The sequence below is a fragment of the Canis lupus genome, chromosome 23 (genome assembly GCF_011100685.1).
Source record: "Canis lupus familiaris isolate Mischka breed German Shepherd chromosome 23, alternate assembly UU_Cfam_GSD_1.0, whole genome shotgun sequence".
Classification (NCBI taxonomy): Eukaryota; Metazoa; Chordata; class Mammalia; order Carnivora; family Canidae; genus Canis; species Canis lupus.
This window is the reverse complement of record NC_049244.1, coordinates 47,451,799-47,471,975: the sequence shown is the minus strand read 5'-3', so window position 1 is coordinate 47,471,975 and position 20,177 is coordinate 47,451,799. Positions and strand designations below refer to the sequence as shown.

The 20,177-nt window shown below is 40.5% G+C and overlaps 1 protein-coding gene across 26 annotated transcripts in view; it reads right to left on the bottom strand.

Moving 5' to 3' along the window:
* Positions 1-20,177, bottom strand: part of MBNL1 (muscleblind like splicing regulator 1) — a 203,548-nt gene that overhangs the window by 19,374 nt on the left and 163,997 nt on the right. For all 26 annotated transcript variants that reach the window (XR_005377216.1, XR_005377215.1, XM_038571239.1 and 23 more), the window contains 2 exons: positions 12,062-12,262; positions 1,061-1,318 (listed from right to left, as the gene is read on the bottom strand). Coding sequence is in view for 24 of the 26 variants with exons in the window: in XM_038571239.1 (XP_038427167.1) it covers positions 1,061-1,318; positions 12,062-12,262 (459 nt within the window). In the remaining 2 variants the exon portion in view is untranslated. The remainder of the gene's footprint in view (positions 1-1,060; positions 1,319-12,061; positions 12,263-20,177) is intronic.

The window sequence follows — 20,177 nt, the reverse complement described above, 5'->3', positions numbered from 1 at the left end:
AACGAATAACAAGACTAAGCATGCACAATAAAGGCACTACTGAGTTGTTATTGGGAGGATAACTCCTCTTTGTAGTTAATTACAAACAAGATACTCTAACAGAAAAAAAAAAAAAAGAGTGAGAGGAAGAGAGGAGGAGAGAGTCTGCCTTCTGTATTTTTGCTCAAGTATCCGTAAACAAACACAGAAAAGACCTCTCTCGTGATTATTTGGCTGTGCTGTGAATACCACACAGTGTCTTTTTTTTTAAATGAATATTTTCATGATTAAGTCATATATATTTATGTAAAAAAAAAAGGACAACATTAAAACAGCTAAGCAAAGAACAAAGAATGGACTCATTAAAATCAGCTATTAGATCACATTAAAATTTACCTTAAGAATATAGGTATCTGCTCTGAATGATCCAATGTCTAACTCCTTGGGTACTGCTGTCTGTCTCTCTCCTTTCTATTTGATGGCATAGTCAAGCTTCTCTAGTTTGACAGTTATGCTTATGCCACAATAGTATGTAGGACGGTCTAGAGAGCACACGGTTGAAAATCTGGTGGCTGATCCTCACCACAATATTGCTTAAGCAATTCTCCTAAATAGTTCCAGGTTATGTTACTGTTAAGAGCAAGATATACGTAGAGAAGAGCCCTGATGTGCAAAAGAACACACCGAAGGGGAACGATGGCTGATTAGATGGCACACAGAAAAATAAGAGGACCGAGAAATGGCGATATCGTTAAGTTGAAAAGGAGACAGGTGGTTCTTTACAAAGCAGAAGTTTCAGAAACCCTACATCCAGAATAAGACAGAGTATTAAGAGTTAGGCCAAGGGTAGGAGCAATCTGAACCACTGGAGGAGTTACCCTCACATCTGTGAACGGTAACTTCAGGATGTATTATCTGGGATACCTGAACAAACATATCTTCAGCAAAAACAAAAACAAAAACTAAAAACAAAAATAAAATAAATTTAAAAGGTTAATAAATGAATAGCTTGTAGTCAGATCGTGTGGGTCACTTGGCTTTACTGACTGCTAACAAAGACAGGCCTGATGCCGCTACTCACCATGGCAGCTGCGGTGGCTGCAGCCTGGGCTGCCGCAGCCTGGTTGACCTGGTATTGGGCAGCCTTGATCTTGGCTTGCAGATGTGCGGGAGGATGAAAGTATTTGCACTTTTCCCGTGAGCATCTCCCTTTGATGTAATCCATACACACGGTGACGGTGTTGTCATTGGTGTCAATCATTGTGCTGTCAGCAGGGTGAGCAAACCGACAATCGTTTTCTCCTCTGTTGCAATTGCCTCGCTGGTACTCTCGACACACCTGTGAGGTCATGAAGCGCACGGGGCTCAGTCAACACGGGCAAAGAGAATCTTCCTGCAGATTTTAACTCAAAGTCCAAAACCGGTGGTAGAAGGGCCACACGTGAAAGGGCGGGAAAAAGGTCATTTGCAAAAACAACAACAACAAAAAAAAACAGAACAAAAACAAAAACAGAACAGAACAAAACCAAAAAAAAAAAAAACACACACAAAAACAAACAAAAAAAAGCATCATATAACTTGAGGAGTTCCTCGTGTCGCACACAAGTTACAACCCCATGTCGGTGGGATTTCCATGAGAAGGCAACTGCATTTTGGCTACTATGGTAAGACATCTAATTTGAATTCTGTTGATATAAGTGACCAAGGGGAGAGCAGTGACTTCACAGTGAGGACACCTGGCGGGCACCACTTGAACCAAGTGATCAAAATGAGTCGTGCCAGGAAGACGACAGGATGGCATCGCGTGCCCACCGGTGGGACGCGCTGCGGAAAGAAGGGCCCGCACACCGCTTCGTTGCATCATTGCTGACGCTGCATGAGCAGAAGTCACTCACCAGAGAACATCAGACAAGCTTAAGGGGGGGAATGTTTTTGCGAAATAACTCATCAGTACCCTCCCCAAGTGTCAAGGTCACGAGAGCCAAGGGACAATGAGACAGCACCACCGATCCAGCGACCCCGGGGTCGGAGGCAGGATGTTGGTAGAGCAACTGGAGAAACCTGAGGTCTGCGGCCTGGCCCACAGCAGAAAACCATCCTAATTCTATTTTGCAAGTGACCACGTGGTGGTGAGAGGGGGTCTTGTTTAGGACAACTGGGGGAAGGGGAGGCAGGAACTCATGGTTCTGTTCTTGCAACTTCTGTGCTCATCTGAAACGACTTACAAGTAAAAGCATAAAAAAAAAAAAGTTAAGTCTGATAGCTTTTCTTTTTTAAGATTTTATTTATTTATTTATGAGAGACAGAGAGAGAGGCAGAGACCCAGGCAGAGGGAGAAGCAGGCTCCCTGTAGGTAGCCCGACGTGGGACTCGATCCTGGGATCCCGGGGTCATGCCCTGGGCCGAAGGCAGATGCTCAACTGCTGAGCCACGCAGGCGTCCCTCTGATAGCTTTTTAACCAAAAAAAAAAAAAAAAAAAAGGAAAAAGAACTACCCTTCTGACCTTCTGATCATTAGCGATTCCCCCCGGTGGTTACACAGAGCAGATGGGAAAAGATGGGTTTTCGTTACTATTTGTTTGCGATCGGTTAATGCTGGATGGGGCCCCCCCCCCCCCCGGGAAAGGGTGAAATGGATCGCTGCTCATGGGTCTGCTCAATTCTGACTCTTTATTATTAAAGTTTGCCAGGATGGTTGCTCACTTCAGGAGGTTGCCGGCACGGTCTGCGCTGGAGCTAGTTTGACCTTTTTGCCACAAGAGGGCCGTCTACAACCCAGAACGTCCCCTTAGTAGCTTCAAGCTCCTACTGCGCTCCAAGGAGACAGTCTTTACCTTGCACTAACTGAGAAAATACAGACCCCGAGGGTTTTCTTTTGGAGCAGCAGGAAAGAGGAAAGGCGACCCGGTTATGATTTTAAAAGCACAGGTTTTCTCGGATTTGTGTACATGAGATGATCACAATCGAGTCTAGGTACTTTCCCCCCCTTATATCCATATCCCATTACTGAGCGAAGTGCTTCCTTTTAAGAAGACCGCTATCATTTGCATCACGCTCCCTCTTAAAGTCCCTCTTGACATTTATGTCATCATAAATGACACCTTGTGCTATTTTTTTAAACCCCAAGCTGGCTGAAGCTTTGTATATGCACAGCAATGAACCAACTTCATTCACCACCTCGTTCATTTTAATTTTTAAAAAAATTGCTAAATAAATATCATGGGACAGACACCCTGAGAGATACTAAGAATACAAAGAGGACTTAGGAAGTTGCCGAAGACCCTATAAGTTTTGTTTTTCCTCGTTGCATCTGTCTTCTCAAATCGAAGAAAACAAGGGTCACCAGGAATTTATAATTTGAAAAGCAGGGCACCCGGTGGGGCTCAGGGGTTGAGCATCTACCTTTGGCTCAGGGCGTGATCCTAGGGTCCTGGGATCGAATCTCGCAGGGAGCCTGCTTCTCCCTCTGCCTGTGTCTCTGCCTCTTTCTCTGTGTCTCTCATGCATGGATAAATAAAATCTTTAAAAAAAAAAATTGAGGGGATCCCTGGGTGGCGCAGCGGTTTGGCGCCTGCCTTTGGCCCAGGGCGCGATCCTGGAGACCCGGGATCGAATCCCACGTCGGGCTCCCGGTGCATGGAGCCTGCTTCTCCCTCTGCCTATGTCTCTGCCTCTCTCTCTCTCTGTGACTATCATAAATAAATAAAAAAAATTTAAAAAAAAAAAAATTGAGAAGCACAAGCTGTTACCCCTGAACTACTGTCCTCTACTCTGGTTGAGCGCTGGAAGCAGGTGCAGAGCTTTCTACACCACAAATCCTCAATCCCTAACCAACACTTCACTGGATTAGGCTCAACAAAACAACCAGGAAGAGAGACACACTTAAATGAACACAAAAACTTCTCACGTATGTATATTACATTTATGCTAAATTTATTCTTATCGTATGAACAAAACGGCTGTTTTTCTGTTTAAGGCAAGCTGTGTCAGTGCAGTCTCACGTAATAGGAAACTATATGTGAACGCAGACTCCTGGGGCTGGTTCTCTGGTACTTCTTGCTTTCTTGAACATGCTCACAAAGAAACTGGCAACAGATAAACTGATACCCTATCTTTCCATTTATCTTACTCTTTGCCACACTGACAAGAAAGATCTGAAGGCAGCCTGTGTGTGAGCTCTTTAATAACTATTAAAACCTAAGATTTGTTATTTTCCAAAAACAATTCTGCAAGTGTCTGGTGCCAGACATTTGAGCGTCATTCTCCTAAAATACAACCCGAGTGTCGGGCTTTTTGACTTTTTCTCTGTCCCAACATTCTTTATATTTTCAGGGATATAAACTGAGGTTCAGATTGCACACACCTGGTCATTCTAATTTATCTTGTCATCCTCTCTGCTTCATACATGTGAGTGTGTGGTTCATAATAGGTTAAAGATTGATTTATATTATCATTTTCTACTCTTTCCTCTCTTGCAAGATGCAGTTTAGGAGAATTCTAAATACATTTAAGGGGAATTGGTAACTAGGAATCCACTTAGAATCTGTCCTAAAACCAGCCTTTTTGAAGGTTCAAAGGATTTAGTCAATTGCTTTGGCATGAGACACATTTTTTTACTGTCTTATTTATTCCTAGCTTTAAGTTCTCCCAACACGACATATGGAACAGAGTAAGTATACTGAAATAGCCATTCTCCCATTATTTCTGCTTTTGAAAAAAAAAAAAAAAAAAAGGAAATCTCCTATGAAAACCTGTACCATTGGGAGCTAAATGCCAGAGGGGCTAGAGAAGTATGCCATGCGCCAGATGTGCATCTGGATCATTGGTACCTACCTGTACAGAACAAATTTCCCCACACTTTTAAGACACATCTTTGTCTAATGATGACCACCGATAAAATAGGATCTATTCCTTGACGACTGACTTTGGTTTGGCCTGGTTTCTTTGATGAACTCAGGAAAACTTTGTGGACTATGCTGAGCCTCGAAAGAAATCTCTTAGATGTAGTATTATATTAGCAAATGATATAAGTGGGTGACAAAACTTCAACAAATTTAATCTCATAATTCAAATCAGGATAAGAGAATTTAAAACACAAAAGGTTTAAAATCCTAACAACATTGTGGTTCTTTTTTCTCTTCTCAGCCACTCTTCTGCAGGCACACATTTTTCAAATAGTTGTAATTATGGTAGAGCTACTACTTGGTGACCTGTTTTGTTCAATGATGTGTGCAACCATATTTTTGTTTTACTAAACAGGGTCCAGAGTGATCATTTTGTGATGGCTGCATCAAATTCCATCCATTCAGAGACCATCTAGATTATTTTCAATATTCTCATATTGCAAAGAATATATTCACGACTATAGACATTTAAAAATCATTTTCTAAGGTTAAGTCTGCAGAAATGGCATTAGTGGGTCAACAAATATAAGTACTTTTTATAGTTCAGTAAGTGGTTTTCAAATAGATTAAAATAATTCCATCTATTTAGCTAGACACATAATGTGTTTCAGTCAAGAAAATGTCTGTTGAGTCTTTCACTCTATAAACATTAAGGCAGGATTTGTTTTGTACATCAGGTAAGTTTTAGAGTTTTCATACAAAGTAGATAAGGGGCTGCTTTTATATTTAAAAAAAAATCATTTCAAAGAAGATACTCATTGAAAACATTTATAAATGCCAAATTCCATTTCCAGGATCATCTATGCAATAATTATAAACTTTAAAAAACTAGATGAAAAAAGTACTTAGAAAAACTTCCCAAAGAAATGTGAATTATTCTATGTAAACCTTTCTTTGTTAATTCAATGGTAGTGGTATATTGGAATGATAATAGAGTTCAGAATCAGAAATTGTGAGTTCTTTCTAGTTCCTACACTTACTAGCTATGGAACCATGAATATTGAGTAAAATAACGCATAGATAGCTGAAAACACACAATAAAAATCTGGTTAAAATAAACAGTTCTTCTATTTGACAACTAGGGTGGGTTTTTTTTTTTTAATGAATGTGACAAGCATATTTCAAAATGGTCACAAAGTAATAGGTTTTATAAGTATTAAATTCAGCAATGTTTTGCAAGTTAAGGCATGGGATTCTCAAGACATCAGGTCAATGTATGAACTTATTCAAATCTGGACAGTCATTTGCATGTTTGCTAAGGAGAGATCTCTTTGAAGTAATATGTTTTGTGCTCCCCATATCTAACTCAGTAATTTTTGGAGAATAATTTCCAAAAGCAGGAACAGACAACTTATTATAATAAGAACAGGGACTATTTGAATATTTTGGGAAGTCATTTTAAACCTTCATGACAAATATTAAGGAGCTTATTATATATATATGATATTATATATTCAATAAATATTTAAGGAGCTTTTTATATATACATATAGACATATATGTATATAAATCCAGATATGCACCTGTTGTTCAACAATAAGTACCAAAGACTTTATTTTCCATTAAGCTTGAGCTATATGAAATTTCAAAAAAGGAATACTGGAAAATCAATGATATTATCAAGGTATCCACAGCAGTAGCAGTCATGCGTATACAAGCTAATGCCCAGAAATACTCTGTATTTTCAACTCAAAATTGATTATAATCTCCACATTTTAAAATTCTGGTGATTATTAGTAATGATCTTAGTTGATTATATAATTAAATTCCCAAGATATATGTCTGATGATGTCATATCTAGTTTTAATCTGTTACCTAATACTTGTACGAATTTAGTCCACCTGAACTTCAGACACCCGTGTCAGCTACCTCAGAGGATTTCTGGGAAGATCAAACGGGAGCTGTCTTTGAAATCTAAAAGGCAGAACTGCTCATTACCATAGATAACATAGCTTAGAATTTATCACTTCACCTCATGTAATTAAAAAAAAAAAAAAACGATATCTGAATATATAGGAATGGTCAACTAAAAAACAAAAACAAAACAAAACAAAAAACAAAACAAAAAACCCAGAACACTTTTCATTAAATCTACATCCAGGTCTTCACTTATTCATTCCTATGAATCACTGTGTAAACCAACAGGATAGGAAAACACACCCAACTCTGAAACGAACTCACCAATAGGCCAAAATGCTGAAATCTACAGTTATTTTTATTACTTTTTCTAGATAAATGAAGTTAGAGAAATTTTAGCTTTAAGTTGAATGCAGAAAGTAGTGGGAGAACAGCAAAAATGGGTGGCTAAGCTTAGTAATTATTGTATTTTAGACAACTTACAACTCTTTCCTCTCCCAAACAAAACTCAGACTAATCACAGAGAATAGGTCACTGACAGACAAGAGGTTTTAAAGGGGATATGACTACTTATAAGAAGCCAGTCTAAAGCCTCATGACAGATTAAAAAAATAAACGACACAGACCTGTGTGTGCAAAACTCATATTTCTTAGTAATTTTCTAAAGAAATTAAAATATCATTCAAGCGGTAGCTAAACACCCTCTACAAAAATACAAAATTAAAATAATCCTATCAATAAATCCCTTTCATTACAAGCATCTGCTTTTCTAATCTTATTTTGAATCAAATGTCTTTTATATGCAATAGATCATGACAAATCCATTAAACTTCTCTAAAAATCCCAAGCAAGGCATGCCTTCCACTACTACTTGAACCCTCATTTAGGTTTAAATACTCTTTTTTGTATGTAGTCAATTGGAATCATATTGTCTAATGCCTGTACGAAAAGTCACTAGACTCTTCTGTGTCAGTAAGTGCTGGAAGCACTCAGCAACCAATGGCCTAAATTAGGTACTCATGTCATGATTACATCAGTAGAATAAAACTTTCAGCACAAGAATAATTTTAAAACAAACCAAAAAAATAAAAATAAAAAAATAAAACAACTCCAACTGAAAAATATCAGAAGCCATGTGGTGTGCCCACCTTTCCTGAAATACATCCTATGTTTTTCTCAAATAGACTGATGATATAAAAATGATGCAGTTAACCAAACTGCAATCTAATATCTTCTACAGCATCTGAAATGCACAGTCACTGGTTAGTTTTTAGTTTGATTAATGCCTTTATGCGGTATAAAATGACCTTAATAACCATCAGTTTACTTGAAATATTTCATAATGTGCACTGTGTTCTAACAAAATGTTGAATGTTAAAGTTGTATCAGAGGAGATGGGTTTTTAATTCTGAGTCACAAATAACTATATATATAAGGTAAATGATGAAAAGTCCAGACTTAAATAGCAGGTGCTGGCATCCTGTGGAGTAAATATTTGATAGACTATTTGCATTTCGAATCACCGGGCCGATTTGTGGAAAAGCTCCCAAGCCCCACTGAAAACCTACTGCATCAGTCTAGGGCGATGTGGCCCTGCATTTTTAGCAATCGTCCCAAGTGAGTCTAATCACATTAAAACTTGAAAACCACTGCCTAGGACCAAGGGCATGAATGAGACACCATATTTTGTAGTTGGAATGCTCAAAATGTAAACACGTTCCCAAGGAGAATGTTAACAAATGTTAAAAATTCATCATGTTCTATCCTCTCTGTTGGATGGCACTAAACTCTGAATAAAGGCATGTGTCTTTTTGTGATTAATTAATTAACTGGTTGACTGTCTCACTTGTTCGTTCATTGAACAAGTTATTGGGTATCATTTATGAGCTTGGCACTATCCTGTGCGGACCTTTTCTTGTTATGGGTAAGACAGCAGTCAAATGGTTTCAAAGATATTCCTCACTTTATTTTTCACTTGAAAGATGTTCACGAGGTCTCCTTTGGATATTGTTGGATGAGAAAATGAATGCATTCATGGGTCCTTTTGTACCATAAAAAAATTATTGTGTAACTATCACCAACTCTTTGTTATAAAGACATGATTGAAAACCTTAGTCCTTTCCAGTATCTATAGATTTTAACAATTTTTTAAAATAACCCCTGAAAATAAACTGCTGCTTGGAAATTATGAAAAGGTATGCCAAAGTCCCGAAATGGAGTTTTAAAAGCCTCATTTCAGTGACCAATATGTAAGAGGTTTGCTCCTTTTTAAAGACTACCATAAAGACTGAATTTTACAGTATAGAAGGTATGCAGCCACAAAGTCTCCCAAAAGGTATCAAATGAAGAATGGATAATAGAGATACTGATACAAAGTTTATGCGTGTATTTTACATTTATATATTTAATAAAATGTATATTTATATATTACAATTAATACAATATATTTAAATATACTTATTTAAAATGTTATAAATAAAATTTCCAATAACTTATAAGCTGGCATAAAAAGCAAAGAGACAACCTAAATGTTCCATAGAATGTTCTAATTGGAGGCAATCTTACAGATTATCTCGTTCAATCCTCTAATTTCATATATGTGGAAAATGAAGCTCAGAAGAGATGAGAAACTTGACCCAAGGCTACTCGCCTAATTAGCAAAAACACTAACACTAATTCTTGGGTTCCTGTTGTTCAACATTTTTGGTAGCCTCACATCAGGTGCTATAAATAAGTCATCAGTTCTTCCGAACAGAAGAACCAGAAGGCTGATAATCTATGGGATTTTTAATTTCCTTATGGCCTAACAATGTGCAGCAAAAAGAGAGAAAGAGGCGGCAAGAACAGTTGGCCAATATTTAAACAAATTTAAACTTTTTTCACCTTAAAAGGAACTCAGAATTCAAACATGTACTTCTGAGTCCCATGAGGACAAAGTAGAGATTTAAACCCAAATAACTCGACATGTGACCAACTGGCAAATAAGCGTGTGCACTTCTTGCCACACCATTTAAGTCCCAGTATGCTGTGCGATCAGCACCAGAGGAAAGAACCTGAAGATAGGAGTGTCTCAGATCTCAGGGCCGAGCAGAAAGACGGGCCCCTGAGCTTCCCACTGCAATATGCTAGCAGATTCTCACTGTGACACTAGAGCAGATCCTGTTAGCCAGAATGAGATAGGAAGCTGCCCTCCCACCAGCAAGCAGTTAGATAAGAGGAATTCGGGTTAAGAGGAAATGACAGTCATACAGCAGTAGCCACTTGTGAGCACAGCAGAAGACGACGGACAAAATACACAGAGGAGCTCCTCGCAGAAGAGAGAGAGAGAGAGAGAGAGAGAGAGAGAGAAAGAGAAAAGAAAGAAAAGAAAAAAGACAGAAACCCCAAACCAATGACAAAAGTACTCTAATTTTAATTAACCATTATACAAAATATAACCAATTACAGACTACCTCAAACTGTGGGAAGCTTCGTTTCTAAGAGTTCTGACCACACAGCTCAGCCTCGTAAGAGATTTCAATAGAGAGTTGTAAGCTTCCTAAATATCGTCTCCTGTTTAATAACTAATTCATCAAAGTTCATCTCAGGTTGCCTGTTGGGTCCCCTTCAGTCAACAATCATGCATTATGAACCCAGGGTGTGCTTCCAAAAGATCGGGGCAGGGGGAAGGTGAGTCACATATGAAGCATCCAGCAATTTTTAAATATTTACAATCTCCTAAACTTCCTCATAATTTATCTGCAAACAGCACTAGCTTGCTAATGAGCAAGTGCAACCGCACGATGACAAACCACCCACAAGTCGAAGTGCATCTCTAGCACACAGCAGTCCTTGGTCCACGGGGAGCGTGCAACTAGGTCTCAAAGTCCTTTCTGAGTTCTCCGCATGGTGCTCTCTTCATTAGCAGCTTTTCCCAAAATGTTCAGGAAGGTAAGAGCTCAAGCTAAACAAGCAAACAAACAGAAACCCTAAAGAATTTACCAGAAGCCAGAAATTCTTGCTTCCTCTCTGAACTGTCACCTGTGTGGGAATGAGTTATATAGGGTTTCAAAACGGAGTCCTAAGTTCATACCAGACTGGAACATCCTTCCTACGACCTCAAGTAAGTTTTGCCACAACTCTGCCCCTAAATCTATTGTCCTGGGAGATGGAGTGAATGACAGTGTCTTCCTCAGAAGATTGTCTTGAAGACTGACTATGTGCTGCATGAGATGGGTTGAGGCCGAGTTTGCTAGAAAGTCAATACCCAATAAACACCAACGACTGTTACTGCCATCAGAAAAGGTGGTGGCAGTTCTAGTTGCGCTGAACTCTGGGATCCTCTGCAATGCATGTAGTGAAGCCCTATAAAGAAGAAAGCGGTGCTTGCTCAGTAAATTCCTGCGCAACTGATAAATCATTAGTGTCAATTATGTTCATCACACAACAGCCTTATTTTGCCTTTTTCTCAGTCGTTACCAACATCCCAAACTTCTCAGCCCTAACTGTTGCCTCATCCTAACCGAGGGGAAAGAACAAAGAGTCATTTTGCTCCTCAGTTGGACACGAATGCCTGGTTTTAGAGCTTCCACGGACAGTAACGTTGCCGTGTTTTTCTTCAATCTACAGTTTACCGAATCCATTAATTCACAGCCACGCTGAAATTCGGAGCAACCACTTTGATACCAGAATGAGATCTTTCGCTTCTTTTTCATGCTGCAATAGCAAAGCACATCCATCTGATCATCCTTGACTCTAGAGCCCGATGCAGTTTCCAACTGAAAAACTTTCATCGGAGCACACTTCACCAGCGGAGCTGCCTTGCTATTCCAACCTAAATATTGTGAGGCCTGTGAGGAAATTTGCAATAATAAATTTTAAAATGCCTGATGCACTGTAACTGAGCAAACTGTTGTGAGAACAAGTGTCAGGGGAGGAAAAGAATTTGTTCTCAAAAGAAGCAACACGAACAACGCACATCCAGGGAGCATTTGCTGTGTGCCAGATGTCGGTCTAACGCTTTGAGGAAAGGGCCATTATTATGTCCATTTTGAGGATGAGGAATCAAAGATAAAACCAAGTTAAGGGGCAGCTGGGCCCCAAGGTCTGGGTCCCTAATCCCTGCTACACTATCCGGCTGCTGTGGCTTTTATCAACGTTCCATTTGTCAAATACAGCATACCTCCATACCTCCTCCTTTTGGAGCAAAAGGCTCCAAATAGTCAACCCAAATCTATACTTCAAATTTCTTTTTGGCCTTTATGGCCGTGGAAGAAATGAACCAACAGCACACTTTGAAACTCAGAATGGAGTCCATAGAGAAACCAGCTCATCATTCCTACCTCAAGTCTGTCTGTCCGCATTAACTTCTGTGCGGCAGCTGCAGCAGCTGCAGGTACAGGGACCCCGGGATTCCCTGTGACCAACATTGGTGCGGTCGGCAAGATCTCTGCTGGAACCAGGCTTGGGGACACAGGTCCCAGGTAGGGATTAAAGGCTGCTGATGCATTGGTGGCTAAGCTTGGTGCAACTGAAAACATTGGCTGGAAAAAAAAAATAAAAAGCAGAAGTTTAATATACAAGTCTTGGCTTGTATTTGATATCCCACATTATATATCTACCCTCCATCCATCCATCCATCATCCATTCTTCCTTCCGTCCCTCCCTCCCTTCTTTCATTTAATTCTGTTTATTTAATCTCACTCAGGCTAAGAATGTTTCTTAAATAAGTATTCATCAAGTCAATGTGTTTCTAAACTATAATAGGTGATTTACTCGTTCAATTAGCTGCTGGGATTTTGAAACCCGGTGTCTATAATGCTTATAATTTCTTTTTGAATAACAGATCGCTTATTCAATGCAGTCATTGCTTGTGGTCATCTAATCTCCATTTTTGTCCTGATTTAATCCTGGAAACTTATCTGAGAAACACATTTTATAATTGCTATGTCAGATGAACTTGAAAGATCTGTTTACAACTGTTAATGGGTTGCAAGTGTCCTATTATCTGGAATAAATAAAGCAGAACTCCCAGTGGGCAACAGAGTTTCGCAGTCAATATAAACTGTGAATAAATCTCAGGGGATATGTGAAAAGACGATGATGACACAATTTCTTTTGAACACATAAGGTAAAGCGTTTGGCATATTCACTTGTGCGTTTTCCTAAAGAAACTATCAATATCGCACCAGCTTATCACACCCTCGTGAAATACTTAACAAAAAATTTACCTTACTAGGGAGAAACCACCCCAAATGTGAAGCCTGAAACAGAAAACTTCGAAACACATGCTACATGCTTTTGCAAGGAAATACACGTGGTGGCACCGAAAAAAAAGTCACAAGATCGAATTTCTGCCAGAAATGCTTTCATGGATATAGGAGGATGGTTCCTACCTGGGACACGAAGATTTGTGTAACGGGAAATGTATTTGTTCCTGAGTAGAACTAAATGGGACACGAAGATTTGTGTAACGGGAAATGTATTTGTTCCTGAGTAGAACTAAATTATTTACCTGAAAGCTACTTTGGCAATTTGCTTTTCCCATTTTTTTTAAAGCATAACGTAGCACAACAATCTGCCACCTTATGGGTGGTATATTTTTAACTTCCATCATTCAATAGGGTTTCATTCAATTCTTGAAGCCTAAGATTTTGTGCAATAATAGTGTTTGTCTCCAAAACCCACAAAGTCCTGGGCAAAATGAATCCTGTTCTTTAAAGGACTTTTTAACAATCAATTTTCTTTATTACCCTGTGATAAGGAACAGAATCACAGAAACCTTTTTAGACTGAAGGGAACATCAGTGTTGTAGCTAATTCTTCTCTCTTACAGAAATAAGAAGTTGGACGAACCCTGAGCTGACACAGTATTCAAGAGAGTTTTAGAATAAAGTTTTATGCAATTAAGATGTAACCGCAATTCTTAAGAGCTCAAAAGAAATAGCTTTAAAAAAAATAAAATGTGTTCTTATTTAGTATGGCCCTGCCTTGTCCTGTATTTAGAAGAGTAAAACGGAATTCAAGTATTCTTGTTCTCAAGTAGGTAGGGCACGTGTGGCAATGTCTGGAGACATTTTTGACTGTCACAGCTTGGGGGTGCTCTTGCATCTAATGCATAGAGAGGCCAGGGATGCTGCTAAGTGGCCTGCAACACCCAGGACAGCCCCTTACAACAAAGAATGGTCCTAGCCCCAAATGTCAATAGTGTTTAGGTTGAAAATCCCTGTCTTCAGGGATGCACTCGTCTTCTGACTTCACAAATTGTTTCAAGACAAAATCACTGCAGCTAGTGCATACATTCTTACTAAGTATAAGAAGACCATGCAAAATAGACCATTTCACACATAATTTGATTCACGTGGGAGAAGACACAATGCACCATACCTTCCACTGGCATTTTCAAGTCATAATTATGTCTCCAAACGTGTCGGTCTGAATACCATGGTGAGCTGTCCTGCCAGGCTGAGGGCTCCTGCCTGAGGAAGTGGCCTAAAGCTATACCTCGGACCCTCACCCCTCATCCCTGCCCAAAACACTGACAACACGGAGACTACCTGGGTGCTCCGGGTATGATCAATAATCAGTCCAAATCTAAGGCCCAGAGCAATCTCTGTCCATCGAGTTATTTAAATAGCAGCCGATTTTATGCTGCTCCACTGTCGACTGGCTGCCGAGGCATTGCCAGGACAAGGGCTGACCTCTCTCTCTCTCTCTCTCTCTCTCTCTCTCTTTTTTTTTTTAAGAAAAGCATTTATTTTAAGAAAATAAGACCAGTGACCAATAAAATGCAGCTGTGTTAAATCTCATTGAATAAAATCAACTTGGAATCTATGATGCATATAATGTAGCAGTTGCATATCACAGATAAAGGAAGACTCCTACTAAATAAAAAATATTGATCTTACTAACTGGCAACAGTTTTCCTGCTGGATTGCTTCTGTAGGCTTGTCGCGTGAATTGATTTTCTGACTTAAGGCAGCAGAGCAAATTTAAATCTGAAGAATTTTAGGGCCCTGTCCCCAGGTAAAATCTAGCAGCTTTGAAAATCTGAAACATCCAACTCTTCAGCAAGCATTCTCTCAAACTGCTCCCTCTCCAGAGAAGTAGAGCTATTTGAGTGATCATAACAGCTCTGAACTTTGAAACTTGATTCCAAAACCTGCCCACCCCCCAAAAGTACAACATTCCTTCCTTTATTTTGAGTTTCTGTGAAATTTGCTACATTCCTTCTGCAAAGAGCACCTTCCTGGAGGTGGGTCACTGCATGGCCCCATCAGTGCCCTAATCGGATTAGTGAGGTGCTTGGACGGCTGGGCTGCTGAGTCCATTCCAGAAAGCCATCCTGCCCAGGGTTCAGCAGAACGGCAAGGTAGGACGTTAATGCTATGGTATTAGCAAGTGCATCCTATTTTCTCCGAAGTATCTACAGGTTAACATACAACGATGCCATCGGTGTAGTCGGTACCGACCACATCCTGTAGAACGATTTACAGATAATTCTCTTCTTGGAAGGCATAAGGCAGGTTGGCTTACGATCGCCTTTTGCCAGTGAACACCTTCCGCAGAGCAAAACCCAGTGCGATCTTACCAACACTGGTGCATTTATGGGATAACCACTTGTCTGTTTTAAATGAGGCATTTTGATTCCGTTAAAGCAATCAGGCTCTATTATAAATTAAAATGTTCTTCAATTTCACATGATGACCCTAGTTAAAGGTGTGCAACCATGGTTATTACCAGAATTCCTTCTGTTTATTGTGTGCCGGGCATTGTGCTAAGCGCTTTACCTATGCTATGGTATTTAGTTCTTGGAACAGGAAAATATAAACTCTGTGGGCAAACAAAGGCAAAAACTCCATTGTTTCTGTTTTGAGTTGGGGGTGTGTGTGGATCATCAGTATAGTGTGCTGCTGAATCCCTGGGATCTAGCTGGAGGATGCCCAGCATATAGTAAGTACTCAATAAATAGATACTGAATAAGCGAATGAATGAATGAGTGAATGAATGAATTGCAGTCTCGTCAGGTGGTTTTTATTAATCCCTTCCATTTTGCAGACAAAGAAAAGGGCCCCACTGAGATCCCGTGTCCATAATCAAAAATAAGTGCATGAAAGAGTTAGGATCTGGGCACAGGTGTGTCTGGCTCCAGGTGGTTCCAAGACCAGGGGTTCTCAGGGCAGCTGGCCGTGGAATCCTCCGGAGAACCTCAGCCCCCCGAATGCCCTGGCACTCCCCACCCATCACAGGGTCGGCAGTACTATTTAGAAACCTCCTGGGTGATTCCAATTCCATACATTATGTGGTCTTTTACTCCTTAAACACAGAAACAGGGCCAGGCTTCTGGGCCTGCGTGAGGTCCCCAGGGAGACACGTGCCCTCGTGGCTCTTCTTCTGAGCACGGTGCGCCGTCTCCACTGCACGCTGCTCCCGCCCAGCCCTCTGCTGCATTTCTAACCACGCTTCAAGAATCACGACTCTTGCTCATCCAAGTTTCCCCTGATCCGCCCCCATCTCCAAACTCTGAAGAGGTGTTTCCTACCCTCCGTTGCCATAGAACTCCTCAGTGCTCGAAATTGGGGTTGATCACCCCACGTGTTCACTTACCCCCCCTCTCCTACGCAAACCAGACGGCAGGCACGGCCTGGCGCATCCTTCATCCTGCACCCCACCTGCTGCAGGCGTCTACGCAGCCTCCTGACTGCCTTAGCCGATGTGCTGCTTTCCTCCAGCACACAAACCAACTAGCAAATGCATTAAGTAGTTTCGAGTATAGATATGTGAACAGTTTAAAAAAAAAAAGAGAGAGATTTAATGTTACGGCCTCTCCGCCTGAAAATGTAATCATTAATTTGTCTAGTATTCTTGTTTGAAAACTGTAATTTCCTTTATTTTTGTTTTGCGGGTTTTCTTTCTTTTTTAAGATTTTATTTATTTATTCATGATAGACATAGAGAGAGAGAGAGGCAGAGACACAGGCTTCATGCTGGGAGCCCGACGCGGGACTCAATCCCGGGACTCGATCCCAGGACTCCAGGATCGCGCTCTGAGGTCAAAGGCAGACGCCAAACCGCTGAGCCACCCAGGGATCCCCGTTTACACCGACCTCTCTCTCGGTTTCAGTAATGTGGCATTACCATGCTGTAATGTTGCAACTATCAGAGGGGCCCTAACTTATTTTAATACCTTATGTGAAACAGTGTCTGGCATACAATGTTTGTGATTTTTTTTTTTAAGAAATGGATGAAGTACATATCATAAATAATATCTGATTAGTATTTGCTGAGATCGCTGGAATATAAATTTGGTCAGATTTTTCTAGATGTTACCTGTGTATGTGTGTGTAAAGGCTGAACTTGTAAGTGGTAAAAAATAGAGCTGCCTTTTTTTTTTTTTTTTTTTTTTACTTGACAGCACATCATCATAGCATATGAAACCCTGTTTCTGGGTACGCACAACCCTGTACAAGAGCTACTAAAGTCCCTGAAAACAATGACTTTGAATATTAAACAGCCAAAAGCTAATGGGAGTCCTCAACAAATTCATATTACAATGTCTACCCTCCCCCCCAAGAAGGCAAGCATATGACTGGAATAAAATAAGAAATACTGTTTTATTTTTTTTTTATTTTTTACTTTTTTTTTAGAAATACTGTTTTATTTTTTTATTTTTTTTAGAAATACTGTTTTAAAGTCAGCTTCCAGACTGACCTGCTGCCTGGGCAAATCACAATGACCACCTAGCCTTATTTTTAATTTTACCTTATCCTTCAATCTGGTTTAATGGGAGTGACAAACAGAGAAGACTCACTCCCAGCCCACCAAGGAATAAGGTTATCAACCCATATGGTCTGGCCCCTAAGATGCGGGCCTGTCCTCCAGCTGCTTGAGGATGCGCAGGCTCCTTGCCTGAAACAGGCCCTAGAAGGGCAGGTGGACGGAGCAGGACTCAGGATGATGGCCGTGGGAACATTTCACCACAAACGCTTTGTCATGAGGTGGCCTTATCCCAATCACTACTTGGGAAAAACTGGAGAGTAAAGCACTAAAAAGCAGCTTAAGAATTTTAGGTGTTCCTGGAAATGCGACAGATGATGACTTGAGAGCTTTCAGCGCTCAACCGCCAACACCCACGACATGGGGACACCATGCTGCCAAGGTGAGGCGACACGAACAGCTTTAAGCCCCCGCGACTTGTGAGCCAAGTCCAATAACTTTGAATTTCTTGGTCCCTAGGCTACTTCAAACCCATGAAAGGCACAGGAATTCAACTTGAGTCATGCACCCCGAGGCAGTCAGGTGTGTGGACCCTGAGGGCAGCTGCCACCAGAAATTACGGATGGCCCAAGCTAAGGCTTGGGAGCACGGGGAAAGGCGAGGAGTGCACGGAAGTGCAAAGCCCCAGATACAGCTCTTCACAACCATGGCTTATGCAGAGCTCTTCAAGGACAAAGACAAAAGCCTGGAATCAACAGAATTGCTGAAGACATCTTTCTGGGATGGCTCAAAGAAATACACCAGCTGCTTCCAAGTTGTGAGCCACAAGAGATGGTCTATATTTGGTTAGGTTGTTTAGTTTTCTTGTTGGATTATCTTTGCACCAGATAGTGCGTAAAAATGTAATGATTTTTTTTTTTTAAAGTAGCGCTTTAAAAAAAAAAAATCCAAAAATTCAATTTTAAAAATTTGGATAATCAAATATTATAGGTCCTCCATTTCTCTTCAAAAATCATATAATAAAGAGAAATATGATCTTTTTCCACTTTTATTAGGGGCTTAGAAATGATGATAGAACTAATGCCAGTTTTTTAAAATAATTTATTTTGCAAGTTTTAGGGAGCAGACACACAGGTAAATTCAATTACTTCCTTTCAACTACTTATTTTCTTATGAAACGGAAATAATGATGAGATTGTTAGGAACCTGCAGATAATATACTTGAAACTTTTCACTACATGGTAATGAAGGTCAGAGATTTTAAATGGATCAACCAAGGACCCAGAGCTGGTTGGTGGCATGTCTCTAATTAGTGTTTCTGCAGCATGGATGCCAGAACCTGAACCACTTGGGTTAAAATCCAGGACCTGCTATGCACTAGCTATGTACCTTGGGCAAATCAGTTAACCTTTCTGAACCCCTGCTGTCTTTATCTCTAAAGGTGAGATAATAACATCAGCTTTATAGGGCGGTTGTGGGGATTTATGATACAAAAAGTAGAGAGCGCAATAAATGCCCTTTGCCACCAAAGTGGAAGCCCTCTTTCTGGTTCCTGGCGTGGTGTATTTCATAACAACAGAATAAAGTCCACGAAAACAGTTAACTCTCCTATAAACCCCTGCATTCCCCAAGTTAGCACGGTGTCATCTTCTGAAGACCTTAACTTTAGAGACCCAGCCTCTCCCAATTTTTGAGAGGATGCAAACCCAACTGAGTGGTATCGTAGCTCTTGCCTGGTCGCAGCACGACCCTCAGCAAGCCCCCGGCTGCCTCTGCTCAGAGCGTGCTCATATAGAACCAACTGTGTGCCCCATTCTGTGCCGCAGTCTCTACACTGGGGCTTGTACTCTGATTCCTGCAGAGGATTCCTTGGGAATCACAGGGCCAGGTAAACCACCACAAACCTTTGCCTGTCTTCCTCGTGTTCAGGAAACTCCTTATTTCATTCATTCACTCATCAAGCAATTTTTGATATCGCTATATGCCAGGCATGATGGAGATGCTTCTCGATTTGATTAGAGTTTCTCTGCTACGTCTTCTCTTTGTGCTCCTTCACCTATGGTTTAGGGGCCACGCTGGTTAACCCTAAAGAACTCAGATGCTTTGCCACCTTGACTACAAACCCTGAGACTGCCCAGATACTCCTAACTACTCCTGAATGATGGATCCGCTCACAGCATCGTCTCCTTTGCCAGAACCACCACCTGGGTTGGATCCACATGTGCGCTCTGTCTTCAAACACTAACATCTGTACGAGTTACCTGGCTGCTGCTAGCCCGGTTACAACCCCTATCCGTTGACCCAGCATTCGAGTTGCAGTAAGCAGCTGGTTATGACCATCTCATTTATTTCTGAATCTCTGTATCATTACCCTCATCAGCAGGGCTGACTACACAAAGGACTGAGAAGTCTCAGGTGGGGTTTTGAAGGCGAATTTCCTGGATTAAAGCCTTCTCTACAGTCATTAAAGCCCCAAATGCTTGAAAATTGAATAATTAAAATGACTTCTATACTTATTACAAAAACGTCACCCTGAACAGAGGGTATTTTTAGACTATGATCTCAGGATGCCTGTAGCAGAAGGGTAATTCTGCATTCAAATCTAGTCATACCAGGGGAAATTAGCATAAAGCCTGAATGTGCTCACAACTAATAAAAATAAATGTTTTTGTCAAAGCAGCGAATTTTCCCACAAAAGCACCAGAAAATGTGATTTGTCTGATGGTTTCAGAAATTGTGATTTC